The sequence below is a fragment of the Lacerta agilis genome, chromosome Z, assembly GCF_009819535.1.
Source record: "Lacerta agilis isolate rLacAgi1 chromosome Z, rLacAgi1.pri, whole genome shotgun sequence".
Lineage (NCBI taxonomy): Eukaryota > Metazoa > Chordata > Lepidosauria > Squamata > Lacertidae > Lacerta > Lacerta agilis.
Genome location: NC_046331.1, coordinates 45,323,723 through 45,339,961, shown reverse-complemented (window position 1 = coordinate 45,339,961; position 16,239 = coordinate 45,323,723). Strand labels below are relative to the sequence as shown.

General features: G+C 47.0%; 1 protein-coding gene across 4 annotated transcripts in view; it reads right to left on the bottom strand.

Moving 5' to 3' along the window:
• The window catches only part of DOCK11 (dedicator of cytokinesis 11), a 185,882-nt gene that overhangs the window by 28,397 nt on the left and 141,246 nt on the right, over positions 1 to 16,239 (bottom strand). For all 4 annotated transcript variants that reach the window (XM_033137075.1, XM_033137076.1, XM_033137077.1 and 1 more), the window contains 9 exons: positions 16,084 to 16,150; positions 12,208 to 12,255; positions 10,670 to 10,812; positions 10,181 to 10,296; positions 8,510 to 8,647; positions 7,598 to 7,780; positions 6,474 to 6,587; positions 3,806 to 4,021; positions 3,654 to 3,711 (listed from right to left, as the gene is read on the bottom strand). In XM_033137075.1, the coding sequence (XP_032992966.1) occupies positions 3,654 to 3,711; positions 3,806 to 4,021; positions 6,474 to 6,587; positions 7,598 to 7,780; positions 8,510 to 8,647; positions 10,181 to 10,296; positions 10,670 to 10,812; positions 12,208 to 12,255; positions 16,084 to 16,150 (1,083 nt within the window). The remainder of the gene's footprint in view (positions 1 to 3,653; positions 3,712 to 3,805; positions 4,022 to 6,473; positions 6,588 to 7,597; positions 7,781 to 8,509; positions 8,648 to 10,180; positions 10,297 to 10,669; positions 10,813 to 12,207; positions 12,256 to 16,083; positions 16,151 to 16,239) is intronic.

Below are 16,239 nucleotides of genomic sequence, written 5' to 3'. Positions count from 1 at the left end.
GTTTGATTTTATACTAATGTAATATATTTGATGTTAGCCGCCCTGAGCCTGACTTCGGCCGGGGAGGGCGGGATATAAATAGAAGTTTTTATTTATTTATTTATTTATTTATTTATTTATTTATTTATTTATATTATTATTATTAGTGTGCCTGTATGAGCCCCTTTCTCCCTCCTCACACCCTGGACTAAAGAGTTAGGTTCAGTTTGGCAGAAACCATTGTTTGCCTTCTATGAAGTACTACAGTCATGAATTTAATTTCTGACATTGCGAGGCAGAGTGGTCCCTGTAAAGTCAATTTTAATCCAGTGCAGCAATGAACCGCAAACCACATTTGTTCGTTCCTTATTCTAGTCCAAATCCACAACAAGGTTGGCAAGGGTCCCACTTCTCTTTTTAAGAATAAATAAATGGCACATACTTATGCATTTTTCCAATACATGTGTGTGTGAGGACAGAAAACTGTGTTCACAAAGTGAAGGCATCAGGTGATGACAGAAATATCATGTACATTTTCCAAAAAATACAGGGTCTTATTCAACTCACTTTCCTTCAGCGTAGACCAATTGAAATTAATGAACCTAACTTCATTAATTTCAGTGGGTCTACTCTGAGGAAAACCTAACTCAGTACCACCCACTGTGTTGCTGAACAACTCCAAGCATGCCTGGAGGATGCGGACCATTTGGATCCCTTCCAGTCGGAATCCCTTCCAAGGAAACTGCCTTGGTCGTGCTGGCTGGTGATCTCCAGCGGGCTAGGGACAAAGGTGAAAGCTGTTTCCTAGTTCTGCTGGATCTCTCAGCGGCCTTTGACACCATCGACCATAACATCCTTCTGGACCGGCTAGAGGGGTTGGGAGCTGGGGGCACTGTTATACAGTGGTTCTGCTCCTTCCTCCTGGGCCGTGTCCAGAAAGTGGTGGTGGGGGATGAGTGTTCAGACCCCTGGGCTCTAACTTGTGGGGTGCCTCAGGGTTCCGTCCTCTCCCCCATGCTTTTTAATATCTATATGAAGCCGCTGGGAGAGATCATCAGGGGGTTTGGGCTGGGTGTTCATCAGTATGCGGATGATACCCAGCTCTACCTCTCTTTCAAATCAGAACCAGTGAAGGTGGTGAAGGTCCTGTGTGAGTGCCTGGAGGCGGTTGGAGGATGGATGGGAGATAACAGATTGAGGTTGAATCCTGACAAGACAGAAGTACTGTTTTGGGGGGACAGGAGGCGGGCAGGAGTGGAGGACTCCCTGGTCCTGAATAGGGTAACTGTGCCCCTGAAGGACCAGGTGTGCAGCCTGGGAGTCATTCTGGACTCACAACTGTCCATAGAGGCGCAGGTTAATTCTGTGTCCAGGGCAGCTGTCTACCAGCTCCACCTGCCCGCAGACTGTCTCGCCAGAATGGTACATGCTCTAGTTATCTCCCGCTTGGACTACTGCAATGTGCTCTATGTGGGGCTACCTTTGAAGGTGACCCGAAAACTACAACTAATCCAGAATGCGGCAGCTAGACTGGTGACTGGGAGCGGCCGCTGAGATCACATAACACCGGTCTTGAAAGACCTACATTGGCTCCCAGTACGTTTCCGAGCACAATTCAAAGTGTTGGTGCTGACCTTGAAAGCCCTAAATGGCTTTTAGGAGACATCTGAAAGCAGCCCTATTTGGGGAAGCTTTTAATGTTTAATAGATTATTGTATTTTAACATTCTTTTGGAAGCTGCCCAGAGTGGCTGGGGAAACCCAGCCAGATGGGTGGGGTATAAATAATAGTAATAATAATAATAATGGGACAGGGGGCAGAGAGGTGTAGGGGATAATTGGGGTAATTGTGCCCTTGAAGGACCAGGTGTGCAGCCTGGGAGTCATTTTGGACTCTCAGCTGCCCATGGAGGTGCAGGTCAACTTTGTGTCCAGGGCAGCTAGAATAGAATAGAATTTTATTTACGGCCATAGGCCCATACACCAGGGCAGCTGTCTACCAGCTCCATCTGGTATGCAGGCTGAAACCCTACCTGCCCGCAGACTGTCTCACCAGAGTGCAGCATGCTCTAGTTATCTCCCGCTGCAATGTGCTCTATGTGGGGCTACCTTTGAAGGTGACCCGGATACTACAACTAATCAAGAATGCAGCAGCCAGACTGGTGACTGGGAGCGGCTGCCGAGACCATATAACACCGGTATTGAAAGACCTACAATGGCTCCCAGTACGTTTCCGAGCACAATTCAAAGTGTTGGTGCTGACCTTGAAAGCCCTAAATGGCCTCAGCCCAGTATACCTGAAGGAGTGTCTCCACCCCCAAAGTTCAGCCCGGACACTGAGGTCCAGTGCTGAGGGCCTTCTGGCGGTTCCCTCACTGCGAGAAGCAAAGCTACAGGGAACCAGGCAGAGGGCCTTCTCGGTGGTGGCGCCTGCCCTGTGGAACGCCCTCCTGTCAGATGTCAAAGAAATAAACAACTATATGACATTTAGAAGTCATCTGAAGGCAGCCCCCTTTAGGGAAGTTTTTAATGACTGATATTTTAATGTATTTTAAATCTTTGTTGGAAGCCACTCAGAGTGGCTGGGGAAACCCAGCCAGATGGGCAGGGTATAAATAAATAAAGTATATTTTAAGCATTTCTCTTATGGCTTTCCTATAGGTTTATATCTACACTAGTTTAACTGATTAAAATCATTTTTATTCATCACATATGCTGCAAGCCTTCCCCAAGTACTGCAGTTGACCTTATTCTACACCAGGGGTCAGCAAACTTTTTCAGCAGGGGGTCGGTCCACTGTCTCTCAAACCTTGGAGGCAGACGCAGACTATATTTTTTTTGGGGGGGGGGAATGATGCAAGAGCACCATGAGCCCCAGTGGCTGTTTACCTGTGTCTTGTGAGTGGCAGGGGCTGGCAGCAGCAGCGGCGGAGGGACAATGAGTGGCGCATGAAAGGGCTCTGGAGAGGGGCTGCTTAAAATGGCGGCCGCCCGAGTAGATCCAGAAGGCAATTGGGCCTGATCCGGCCCACGGACCTTAGTTTGCCTACCCATGTTCTACACTATTCTCTTTGAGATGGGGTAAGAATGGACCTGAAGGCACACCCTTCTGGCTGCCATCCTCCTCCTTGACCCTCTGGAAACTGGGCCAAGGCTGGAGCGTAGACCGGAAGGAGGAGAATGCAGCCTGTTCCACTCTGCAGTTGCTAAATTGCTGAATTTCTACCGCCGAGGGGCTGGTGCTGCAGCCCTATAAGGTTAAGGGTGGAGGATAGAAGAATATAATTGTAGAGTTGGAAGGGACACACCTTGTCCAACCCCCTGCCATGCAGGAATCAAACAATCCCTGATGGATGGCTACCCAGTCTATTAGACTATGTACCTACAGTGTCACCCACCCAGGGTTCAGCTCAGCCTCTGCTGCCAGTTTGCTCCCTCCAGATCCTCCTGGGCTCTAACTTCCTCCATAGTGGGAATGACTCTGGCTTGAAGCCAGTGGAATCCAAAAGCAATCCATTATGAAACAAAGAAAACACGGGATGGAGTGCCAGCTTCAAGACGATGCAAGAACTGCGGAAATGAGCCCACACTCCACAATGCAACTACAATTGCCCTGCAGCACGAAACAAACCTCCCAAAGTTCTGCACACTTGAAACTTCTTCAAAAACACTTACTTTTTCGATGAAGGAACTCTGCCACCAAAGCCGCAATGTGAATGTAACACATGGCTGCCTGCAAAACAAGGGCAGGGTTTAGTGCCATGAATAACCCCCAGCTGCACATGCCTCATCCAGGCAGCCCAGGGCCAGCCAAAGCAATGAATTACCTCGGAGAAATCTCCATTCTTGAAGTGGATCTTGGCCATGCTGTCCAGCCAGGTCTTCCTCAGCTCGGGTGTGCTGGCGTAGGACTTGGCCAAACTGTATTGCAGGTCAATCAGCATCTCGGGGTCCTTCTCATGCTCCTTCATCTGAGCTGTGGCCATCAGCACTGTCCGGATCCTCTTGGTCAGGTCTTTCACTTCGGATGGAAAAGACGTCGACTGACATGAAAAAGGCAAGAGTCAGGGTGAAGGCAGATGTGAAGCGGGAGCTGGGGCTGGGGGGTGCCTCTTTACTGTGTTTGTGGGATTCAAGGACATTCTGGAACTTCTGGTTGGCCACTGTGAAAATTAGATGCTGGACTAGATGGGCCAATGGTCAGACACAGCAGAGGCTCTTATTAACTTTGTTTGTGTATTTGAAATGGATGAATGGCTCCCGAGCACAACACACTCACTTAAAAAAAACCCAAAACACAGAGACTTTTTTGCAGCTTGGAAAGTGATGGGGAAATACAAAGAACAGTCTCCTTTGTGAGGTTGTGGATTCTCCTTCTTTGGAGATTTTATTAAGCAGAGGTTGGATGGCCATCTGTCATGGATGCTTTAGCTGAGATTCCTGCATTGCAGGGGGTTAAACTAGAGGACCCCCGGGGTCCCTCCCAACTTTACAATTCTATGATATAAAAGCTTGAGCTAAATTAATTCCTAACAGAAAGATGTGTAAACTCCCCACAAGCAGAGCAGGATGAATGCACAATGAATACTTGTGGTCATAAGTGCCCCATAAACCATTAAGAACTAGTACTCAATAAAGTGCATGGTCTAAGAATATAGGAAGCTGCTTCATGGTGAGTCAGACCCTGGATCCAACTAGCTCAGTATTGTCTGCACAGACTGGCAGCAGCTCTCCAGGGTTTCAGGGAGAAGTCTCTCATGTCCCTACTTGGAGATGTCATCAAGGATTGAACCTGGAATCTTCTGCATACAGATCAGATGCTCTAGCACAGAGGTACGGCACCCCTCCCTAATTAGCTGCTGCATAAGCTTTGCACAAGCGAATCAGGGTAAATGAACTCTAAATAGGTTGTCTGGAGAAGCCTCTAGGGTCAGATAAGAACACAAGAAGAGCCTGTTGGATCAGGCCAATGGCAGGATTCAAGCACAAGTACCTTCTCCCCTTCTGCTGTTTCCAGCAGCTGGTATTTGGAAGCATTGCTGCCCCAAACAAGAGATCACCTGACTTCCAGAAGAGTTTATCTCAATGTAAAAGCAGCAGTGCCATCCCCCCCCACCTCATGCCAGATCTGCACAGCAGGGAATTTTTACCCCTCTTTGCAGTTTCCTGATCTAAACCGCACTGCTCTTCCCAAGCTGGTATTAGTCTACCTACAGTGAGGGAAAAAAGTATTTGATCCCCTGCTAAATTTGCCCGTTTGCCCTCTGATGAAGAAATGATCAGTCCATAATTTTAATGGTAGGTTTACTGTAGCTGTGAGAGACAGAATAACAACAGGAAAACCCCCAGAAACCCAGAAGACAAAAGTCAGAAACTGATGTGCATTATAATGAGTGAAATAAGTATTTGATCCCCCATCAACCAGCCAGATGTCAGGCTACCTGGTATCTTCACTGTATGTAATGAGCTGAGATTAGAAGCACCTGCTGTAAGGGAGAGGTCTTACCTGTAATCCCAATTCGTTACAGTACCTGTACAAAAGACACCTATTGACAGAAGCAATCAATCCAGCAGATTCCAAAGTAGCCACCATGACCAAGACCAAAGAGCTGTCCAAGGATGTCAGGGACAAGATTGTAGACCTACACAAGGCTGGACTGGGCTACAAGATTATTGCCAAGCACCTTGGTGAGAAGGTGACAACAGTTGGTGCAATAATTCCCAAATGGAAGAAACACAAAATAACTGTCAACCTCCTTCGGCCTGGGGCTTCATGCAAGATCTCATCTCGTGGAGTTGCAATGATCAGGAGAAGCAGCCCAGAACTACATGGGGGGAACTTGTCAGTGATCTCAGGGCAGCTAGGACCAAAGTCAGCATGAAAACAGTTGGTAACACACTACGCTGTGAAGGACTGAGATCTTGCAGAGTCTGCAAGGTCCCTTGCTCAAGACAGCACATGTACAGGCCCGTCTGCAGTTTGCCAATGCACATCTGAATGACCCAGAGGAGAACTGGGTGAAAGTGTTGTGGTCAGATCAGACAAAAATCGAGCTTTTTGGCATCAACTCAACTCACCGTGTTTGGAGGAGGAGGAATGCTGCCTACGACCTCAAGAACACCACCCCCACCGTCAAACATGGAGGGGGACATATTATGCTTTGTGGGTGTTTTTTGCTAAGGGGACATGAGAACTTCACCATATCGAAGGGATAATGGATGTGACAGGGTCTGGATCTGTTCCTTCATGCCATGGAATTCAGCCATTCATAAGCAGGATAAATATGCCTCTGCTTTGCATGCAGAAGGTCCTGGGTTCAGGCCCCAATGCATTCCCAGGAAGGGTTGGGAATGTCCCCTGCCTGAAACCCTGGAGAGCTGCTGCCAGTCATGGTATGAAACTTGATAGGCCACTTGTCTGACTTGGAATAAAGCTTTTTATGTTCCTATTGGCCTCACCTCCCTCTTCTTTTTGATTCGTTGAATCAAACTTACCTTCACTGGCCGGTCACTGTTGGCAAAGTTATTGATAATTGAGAGTGATTCCTGGAACCTCGACCCTCCGCTAAGTGCCACATCAGCTATCAGCTGGCTCACCGCAATAATGATCTATTGAAGAAGCAGAAGGCTTGTTTTCAAACTTATACAGGCTGGAAAACCCACATAAGTCAACTGGAAATCAAAGGAATGCCAATTTTGCACACATGCACCCAAATTTCTCTCAGGATGGTAGTCCCTAAACTGAGTACTCCAAGAGAATGACCACTTAAATGAGAACCTCCTGTGAGCAAACTGTGAGCAAACAGGGGAGGGTGCCCGCTGCAGCTCTGCACAGGATGATGCTCTGAGATAAGCTCCTTCCAATTTGTGCTTGGTAGGGGCAGATGGTTCCACTGGGTTTCTGTTTCAGGCATGAATAACTCCAGATGTGGGGAGGACGGGGACAACACACCTGCTCTTGGAGAAGGCTGCTTGTTATTACCTCTGGATGTATCATCATTTTAGATTGGCCTCCTTCTGATCAAGGGACATTGCAAAAATGGTGCCTTGTGCAGCTGGGAGTCAGTGTACTGGCTAGAGTTCTGGATTAGCCTCAAATCCCCACTCAGACATGAAGGTTGTGGGTGGGCTTGTGCCTTCACTCTCTCTGAGCCTATCTAGCAGTGTTTCTGTGAGCATCAAAGGTGGGAGGGGCCTGTCAAATGATGTACGTTGCTCAGAATTCCTCGGAGGGAATGGAATAATAAATAAACATGCCCACTCCCAAAACACCCTTCTAGCACATTCACAACTTTTTACTCTGGAGATTTAATTTACAAGAACAGCAGAATGATTCATGTGTTTGAACTGCATTAAAATATTTCACATGAACCTATTCCAAACCCTGCCTTTTCGTTATTTGAAGAACTCACCACACACAGGGGAAATATATACGAAACCTCCAGGTGCCACTGAGGGAGCGAAACAGTTAACATGAAAGTCACATAAACAAACCTGCAAGGGAGCTGAGCTCTTTGCAAGCAATGCTGGCCCCGTGTGCCAGTTCCTGCATTCAGCTCAGCTCGCCTGCCCCCTCAACCCCCCCCCCCCGCCCTGCCAATACTTCCCCTTTCACTAACCTGGAGGTGGGTTCTTAGAAAGGTTTTTCTCTTAGTGAACTCAAAGTTATTTCTCATGAGGAGGTAGAGGAGGGCAGAGGCCTCATTACGGGTCGAGCTGAGTTTGGAAGTGCAGCACTTGAGGACCTCATAGCAGAAGGCGGCACACATGTTGACTCTCCCCTTGAAGAAGGCCGAGGGGAACTGGATGGGGTGGAGGGTCAGGCAGAGGTTAAAGGCAGGGCAAAGGTGGGGGCAGCAAGAAGAAGAACGTTCCCTTCTTAAAAAGCATGACAAGTTTCAGTTGATCGTGTGCCCATCATGGTGGAAGTGGTTATAAGATATTGTTAATGAATTAGACTGATTAATCACTTTTTATTTTTTAGACAAAAGTAGCTCAAAGCAGCTTAACAACAGTAAATGAACAGCACTAAAACAATCATAAAGAAAAACCCCAAACTTGTTCATAGTTTTAAAGGGCAGGACTAAAACATCCCACTCACTGATGGAAGCCACAGGCAGCTAAAAGCCAATGGCCTGGTGGAAAATAAATGGGCTTTTTTTTGCCTCCTTGGGGAGAGCATTCCAGAAATGGGCAGCCACTGCAGAAAAGGCCCTGTTGCCACCCTCTGAACATCTTGTGGAGGAGGCACACAAAGAACGGCCTCAGATGACGATCACAGGGTCTGAAGAGGTTCATATGGGGAGAGCTGGTCCTTGAGGTATTGCGGTCCTGAGCTGTTTAAGGCTTTATAGGTCAAAACTTCTCAATGCAGGAGTAAAGTAGGAACCCCTCCACAAAGCTGGTGAATCAGCTGTGGTAAATAGAGGCTAGTTCACATCTATCTAGTGAATTGCTTCAGGATATCTCTTGGGAAGCAGTCCAGAAATAAAATAAATAACAACCATCAAGATTCACCCTCCTTCACCTACCTTGTTGATGAAAGCTCTCAGAGAGGCAAAGACGTGCTTAAGAGCTGCTTCCGACTGCCCATTTTTGAGGAAGGCAAGATGAATATCGAACACCTTTTTCATCAGTGGGTTGTGCCCATCGTTGTTTAAGAGCTGGTTCTGGAAAAAAAGGATGAGGGTTCATTTTGGTGGGCTGGCACAGCAAGCACATGTTGCCCCTGACTGTGCAGCAAATAACACACCTCTGAATGCCTGCACCAAATTAGTGCTGAATGAGTTACATAAAGTAGGGGCCACAAATGGTAACAGAAAATATCATCTGTTTTTTTTGGGGGGGCAGCATTTTCTGGAACTAAGGTAGTACTGCTACATCACAAAAATGTAACTTAAAATCTGAACAGCAGCATAAGCATACTAGACTGGCCACCAATGCTCACCAAAATAAAACTGGTGCCACTTTTAGAAGGCTGGCAAGGGTTTGGCTAGTGGACCCAGAGCAGTGGACTCCATGGGTTTCTAATAGGTCAGAAGAAAGCTGTGAAGATGCCTTGTAACAATGACTTGGGAAGAAAGTCGCTGGACCTCAAAAAAGATACCGGAGAACTAGAGAAGGCTGAGGAAATGGGCAACCAAAATGATTAAGAAGTGGCTTTGTTGTCTGGAGAAATGGCTGGGAAGACTGGTGGGTGGGTGGGGGGCATGGTCCAGGTGTATAAAATGGGGGAAGTGGATAGAGAGAGGTTTTTTCTCCCCCTCTCGTTATGCAGAACTCATGGACATCCAAATAAGCTGAATGTTGGAAGATTTGGGATAGATGAAAGAAATACCTTCTTTGCATGTATGGAATTCATTCTCACCAAATGTAATGAGAGCCACCAACTTGAATGGCTTTAAAAGAGGGTTGCACAAATCCATGGAAGATGAGGCTATCAATAGCTATTAGCCATGATGGCCGTGCTCTGCCTCCATGGTTGGTGGCAGTAATGCTTATTGAGCAGCAATTGCCAGAAGCTGCAAGAGGGGAGAGTCCTGCTTTTGCTTTCAGGTCCTGCTTGTGGGCCTCTCAACATGGCCACCGTGAGAACAGGAGGAGAACAGACCCCCTTTGGTGCTTTTGACCTGCCTTGAACAAATGGTGCCCTGAACAAGGAACACAAGGCCCTTGCCACTTGCCCTCCAATACGTCATCTCTAGTGCACAAATTAAATCTTCCACTCTTGCTTGATCCATTTTTATAAGGGCAAATTGCAAAGGAATGCCAGACAAGCACCGCTTGTTCTTCCACTCGATAAAAATCCCATTGAAAACAAAAACACAAAGGGAAATATTAAACACCCCTGGTGGGAGCAGATGCTCCAGCTGCACAGGGCACTGTTGGCTGGCAAGCCCACTTTCTCCGCTATAGACAGATATATAGAAGGCAATCAGACACCGTTCTATCACCACAGAAAGCCTCAGCGAGGGCAGGAAGTCCTTCTAACAGCATGGTCCCTGTGCATCATGCTAAAAGATAGTAACACAGGAGGATGGAAGACAAGACATCCCTGTGCTAACAGAGTGATGGCAAGATGTGCCCCTCTTTGGCCTCATCCAAGAGACAGGCTCTTCCTAAAACAACGCCAGAAGCATGCCCAGCAGCAAGAGTAGGGGTGGCCAGAAAAGGGAACTCTTTGCACAGAGCCCAACACTTACCTTGAAGCAATGGGAGAAGAATGAAATGGTGTCCAGGACAGTGAGAGCAACCTCTGTTGCTGTGTTGCCTTCCAGCAAAGCCTGGTGCACAATGTCTGCCTCTGATGTGCCAGCACCTGCAAATAAGGAAAAGCAGGATGCTGAAAGTGGCATTGACACATGTTGCTCTCCAGCTTTTTTTCATTGTGCAAATCCAGAAGACAGCAGAAATAGATTTGCAGGCAGGGTTTAAACCCAGGCTTTCTGGAGAGCTTTGGGCTGTTGTTATTTCTCAAACACACAAATAGTCTAAGGCAGAGGGCCTTTGTTAAGGGTGTTGGGAACTGTAGTTCAGCTAAGATGCAGCCAAACATGTGGTGGAAATTCAGGGCCCCCTCTTTCCTGTGATGCACATAGCAGCCACAGAAGCTCCCAGAACCTTCCAGGAATGATGCTGCAGTCCAGCTAGTGGCCACACTGCTTGCCCCTCAGCATCTTCTCAACACCTACTGTGGTTAAGGGTGAAGGAGCTGTCCAGGCTGCTCAAGTGCTGGAGACGGGTTTGCATGGCCCCAGCTCTGCTGCGGAGGGCTGGCATCGTCTGGGATTTCCGATCAGCGCCCATGTACTTTGACAGCCAAGCATCATTGACCCTGAAAAGGGAGAGAGGGATTTTTGCTGCATCATGTCATGCCTACCTGGTGCCAAACACAAAGTCCCCAGAGGACAAACCAGGCACTCCCTTGAGTAGCAGGCAGTGATTGAACCAGTGCTGAGGAACCCTGGGAGGCGAGCACATGGGGAGAGACCTGCTGGGCAACCCTTGGAGCTGTCAGAGGAGTAGGTGGTGCCACCACCCAGTCCTAGAGAATGCCAGTACCAAAAGGTCTGGGCCAAAATGCAATGGAGCAGAATTTGCTTATGGACCCAGAGTCAATGTGTAGCTTCTGAGTAAGTAATCAGTGGAGCTCCTTTATGACTAGCATTTGGTGCTAGATAGGAGGTGCTCTAAGGGGCTGCAGTACATGAGGTCTCCCTCTTGAGCCTTCCAGGTGCTCAAGAGTCACTGGCTCCTTGTTCCTTGCATCTGGTTCTGGTTCCCCCCTGTGCCATGTTTGTGCCTTGCCTGTGCTTTTGCCCTTGAGCTGTTGCTTCACCTAGCCTCTGGGTCACATTTTGGACCTAGGCCAGTTCTCTGAGCTGGACCTTGGCTTGTTGAGACCATGCCACATCTTGAATCCTGCTCTATGGGGTAAGTCTTCTGCTGAGACCCCCAGCTACTGAGAGTGTTTCCCCGAGCACAACAGACTGCCTGCCTCACTGCTTGCCCACTTGCTGGATGCCTTAGCTGCCCTGTACTGAGGGTCTTCCTCTTTCCTGACCACTCTCTAAGCTGTGCAGGATGACCCCTAAGCAGGGTCACATGCCATCCTGGAAAAGTGTGGCCTCCTTTTGCCCTCCTCCCCTCCCACACATGGGCTTGTCTGGGAATCAAACTCAAGACATCTTCCATGCAGAGCAAGGACTGACCCCCAATAATGAGCCTGGCCTTTGTGTCAGTTCCAGATGAAAATTCTTGCATTCAAGAGAAGCAGGATTGTCCACAGAGAGCACTCAGAGGCCAGGCCAAACCTTGTGAGTACCCTTCACTTTATTGAGCAATTCCCTCAATTTGTTTGCAGCAAGGTTATATTAATCAGTCATGAATCCTGCCCATTTTAGTGCCTCTCCCCATCACTTTCTTAACCACAAATGCCAATACAAAAACCCAGTGGCAATGGTGGTGCCCTCTGGTACAATGGTGGAGGTTTTTAAACAGAGGTTGGATGGCCATGTGTCATAGATGCATTAGCTGAGATTCCTACACTGCAGGTGGTTGGACTAAATGACCCTTGAGGTCACTTCCAATTCTACAATTCTAAGATTTTAATGTTGCTTTTCCAGTTTGCTTTATCCATTACAAAGGAAGGAAGGAAGGAAGGAAGGAAGGAAGGAAGGAAGGAAATGGTTCACTTCCCCGACCCTGCAGATTATCACTCAAATCATACCTTGCAATGTTTCTTTTCCCCACATATCTGAAGTGAAATAAACACACTCTAGAGAGAGGAGGGAAAAAATCCATGTAAATGTCATGTGCAAGAAGCAAACTTAAAGGAAGGATGATCTGCTTGCTCCCCACCCGCTCTGAGTCAGACCATTGATCTATTTGGCTTGCTATGACCTACTGGCAGCAGCACTCCCGGATTTCCCCAGCCCCATCTGGAGGGAATTGAAAATTGTACATGCAAAGCAGGTGGTTCTACCACTGAGCTACACCTTTTCCCTAAGGCCAAGAGGAATATATATATATATGTATAACACAATACACACGAGCATTTATTGTAAAGAGGCCAAGGCACTTTATTCTGATTGATTAGGACACTCTTCTATTTCCTCCATTCTGCTCTCTTTTAATTTTCATTTATTAGGATTAGGAATGGACAATTCTGTCAATCTTTGTTTTCTCAGTACCTATTTTTCCCAGTTTTAAGTTCAGTTCCCCACATTTCCACAACAGTTCATGATTTTTTAAAAAAGGCCCACATAAAAATTCACCATCATTTTAGTGCTGATTGCTCTTAACATACTGGTACATGTTTAATGCAATTTCCCCTAATATAATGCAATTTAATATATGCAGTTTTATGCACATTTTACCCCCGCAGGTGCATTTTTGTACACATTATTTGGCTGGAGAACTACATTGCAAACATTGGAGGAGTGCAGATTTCAAAAGACAGCTGCATTTCTGTTTGCATGTATTGTTTCAGCAAAAGGAAATTAAGTAAATACACCTTTAAATGTAAACTCAATCAAATTTCTCCCACTTCCCTAACTAGGACACTTTCCTTCTTTCTGCACCCATTTCCAAAGGCACCACTAGAGGATATCCAGGAGGCTACCTGAGCAGTTTTCCAGGTGATGGAAAGCTGAAGCCTCAACAGGGGAGAGTGCTTAGTGCTCCCCCCTTCTACCTGCCTATTAATTTATTGTTATATGTAACATACTTACAACCTGCTTTTTAAGAAAGGTATTTTTACAACACTGCTTATAAAAATACATAGCAAAACACAAGGAAATATAGTTTTAAACCATTTAAAATATCAATTCTATACTACTGTTGTTGCTTTTTAAAAAAAGAAACACAGCACAAGAACAGAAGCTAAACACACATAGAGCCAGATTGCAGCACATATACGCAGCCCAATTTACATTGACCTCTGAAGGCCACAGAAAAGGACCAAGTTTTCATGAATGCATCCAGGAATGAAGCTTGCCTAAATGTCATTGCAAACAATACACAGGCCCTGCATCACTTCCCCTAAGGGCAAGAAAAGAAGCTGGCAGGTGGATTTTGAGCAGGGAAACAGCAGGGAGAGGTTGTCAGCAGTTCCTTCCTCCTTTCCCACTTGCTGTGCCTCTGCTAAATTGGTAGCCTCCCACAGCTGCTTTTCAGTGCTGTTTTTTTTTAAAAAAAGAAAAAAAAACCTTTATTAAACAAAATTTATAAAGCACTTGACTGTAAAAACAACCACCCTGACATGGTTTAAAGATAAAGATAAAGAGACCTATGACCATTAGGTCCAGTAGTATCCGACTCTGGGGTTGCGGCGCTCATCTCGCTTTACAGGCCAAGGAAGCCAGCATACAGCTTCCGGGTCATGTGGCCAGCATGACTAAGCCGCTTCTGGTGAACCTGAGCAGCGCATGGAAATGCCATTTACCTTCCCGCTGGAGCGGTACCTATTATCTACTTGCACTTTGACGTGCTTTCAAACTGCTAGGTTGGCAGGAGCTGGGACCGAGCACACCCTGTTCGAACTGCCGACCTTCTGATCGGCAAGCCCTAGGCTCTGTAGTTTAACCCACAGCGCCACCCGCGTCCCTGGTTTACAACAGTATAAAATAAAACGTTGAAATCATCAATAAAATACCATTGAAAAACAGGTATGAAAAATATTCAAAAGATTATTAGAATCAATGGTAGCTGAAAAGAGGCATGTGTAACTACTAGATGTCTGGACAGCCTTGCTTAAACAAGTGTTTCAAGAGGTGTAAGGTGAAGGCAGCTGCCTGATGTCAACAGTGGGTGCTGCCACTCTAAAAGATTGATTTCTTACCAGCATAGAACTAGTATTATGTGGCTTCTGTAGTGGTGCCAGTTCTGCAGATCGAAGCAGTCGAGTGGGCACATGTGTGGGTAAAGCAATCCCACAGGTAAACTAATCCAAAGCCATTAAGGGCTTTACATACTAGACAGCATCATAAAAAGCAGAGACATCACCTTGCCGACAAAGGTCCGTATAGTTAAAGCTATGGTTTTCCCAGTAGTAATGTATGGAAGTGAGAGCTGGACCATAAAGAAGACTGATCGCCGAAGAATGGATGCTTTTGAATTATGGTGCTGGAGGAGACTCTTGAGAGTCCCATGGACTGCAAGAAGATCAAACCTATCCATTCTGAAGGAAATCAGCCCTTGGTGCTCGCTGGAAGGACAGATTCTGAAGTTGAGGCTCCAGTACTTTGGCCACCTCATGAGAAGAGAAGACTCCCTGGAAAAGACCCTGATGTTGGGAAAGATGGAGGGCACAAGGAGAAGGGGACGACAGAAGACAAGATGGTTGGACAGTGTTCTCGAAGCTACTAACATGAGTTTGGCCAAACTGCGAGAGGCAGTGAAGGATAGGCGTGCCTGGAGTGCTCTGGTCCATGGGGTCACGAAGAGTCGGACACAACTGAACAACAACAACAAAAGCGACATGTTGAACTTGGCCTGGTAGCCAATTAGCAGCCAGTGCAGAGCTGAGCAGAGGTGTTATGTTTCGACAGGTCCTGCTGGCAACCCTGCTGCAGAATTCTGCACTAATTGCCATTTCTGGGTCAAGTGCAAGGGAAGAGCCACCAGTGCCAGAACAAACTGTGGTTAAGCTCTACTGCGCTTCTGGTCACTGAGGCTACAAGCGTCTCCAGCACAATGCTGAATCCAGAAACACCCCCAATCTGTGTACCTTTCCCTCAGGGAGAGCGCAATCCTGCTCATGGCAGACAACTGACCAACTTCCTGGACACAGAAACCACTCACCCACAGTACCTCTGCATTGCCAGGATTCAAGCTCAGATTACTTTCTCTCATCCATCCCACTACTCAGTCCAGGCCCTGCACAGCCTCTCCTGATTCAGATGTTATGGAGAAATAGAGCCGAGTGTCTCCTTGCCCTCAACACTCATAACAACCTCTCCCAGTGGCTTCATGTAGATATTAAATAGCAGTGAGGATAAAATAGCGCCCTGAGGCACCCCACAACAAAACCGTCATGGGGCCAAAAAGTCCTCTCCCAATGCTACTCTGTGGAATCGGTTCTGTAGGAAGGGCTTGAACCACTGTATCACAGTTGCACCAGCTTCCATTCAATGGAGCGCTCCAGGAGGATACAATGGCCAATGGTATCGAAAGCCACAGAGAAGCAGGAGCAAAGTCCCTCTCCCCCTGTAAAGGACATCTATCCAAGGTCAACTCAGTCCTGGGCACAAGCCTGAACTCAGATGGGAGCAGATCTCAATAACTGTGTCATCTAAATATGCCTGCAGCTGCCCCACCACAGCCCCCCCCCCGTCCTCCTTTCCCAATAAGGGGGTATTTGAGACTGATTCATCGTTATTCCTGTTATCGGTCGATGCCTCTGCCCATGTGTACTGTTGAACTTAGACCTCTGATTTCCAGACTGGGAATGACACAAGTCATTGATTTCCCAGTGGAAGCCCAAAGATTTGTAGTCTGGGTGGAATTCTTCTGCTTGGAAACATCAACTTTCTCACCCCCACCTACCTTTCTTTTTTTCTTTTTAAGATGAAGACTCTCAAACAATGAATAAATAAAAACTTACTCTAGGAGAACGAGGACGTTCATCAGTTCCTGGGGGGATATTTTGTTCCAGTAAGATAACAAGGTATCTGAAATAGAAAGGAAACACAGCTCAAGGCGTCTGGTGCCCTCCCTCAAGCCCAGAGTACCAATTACTGGGAGCCCTCCATGAAATGGA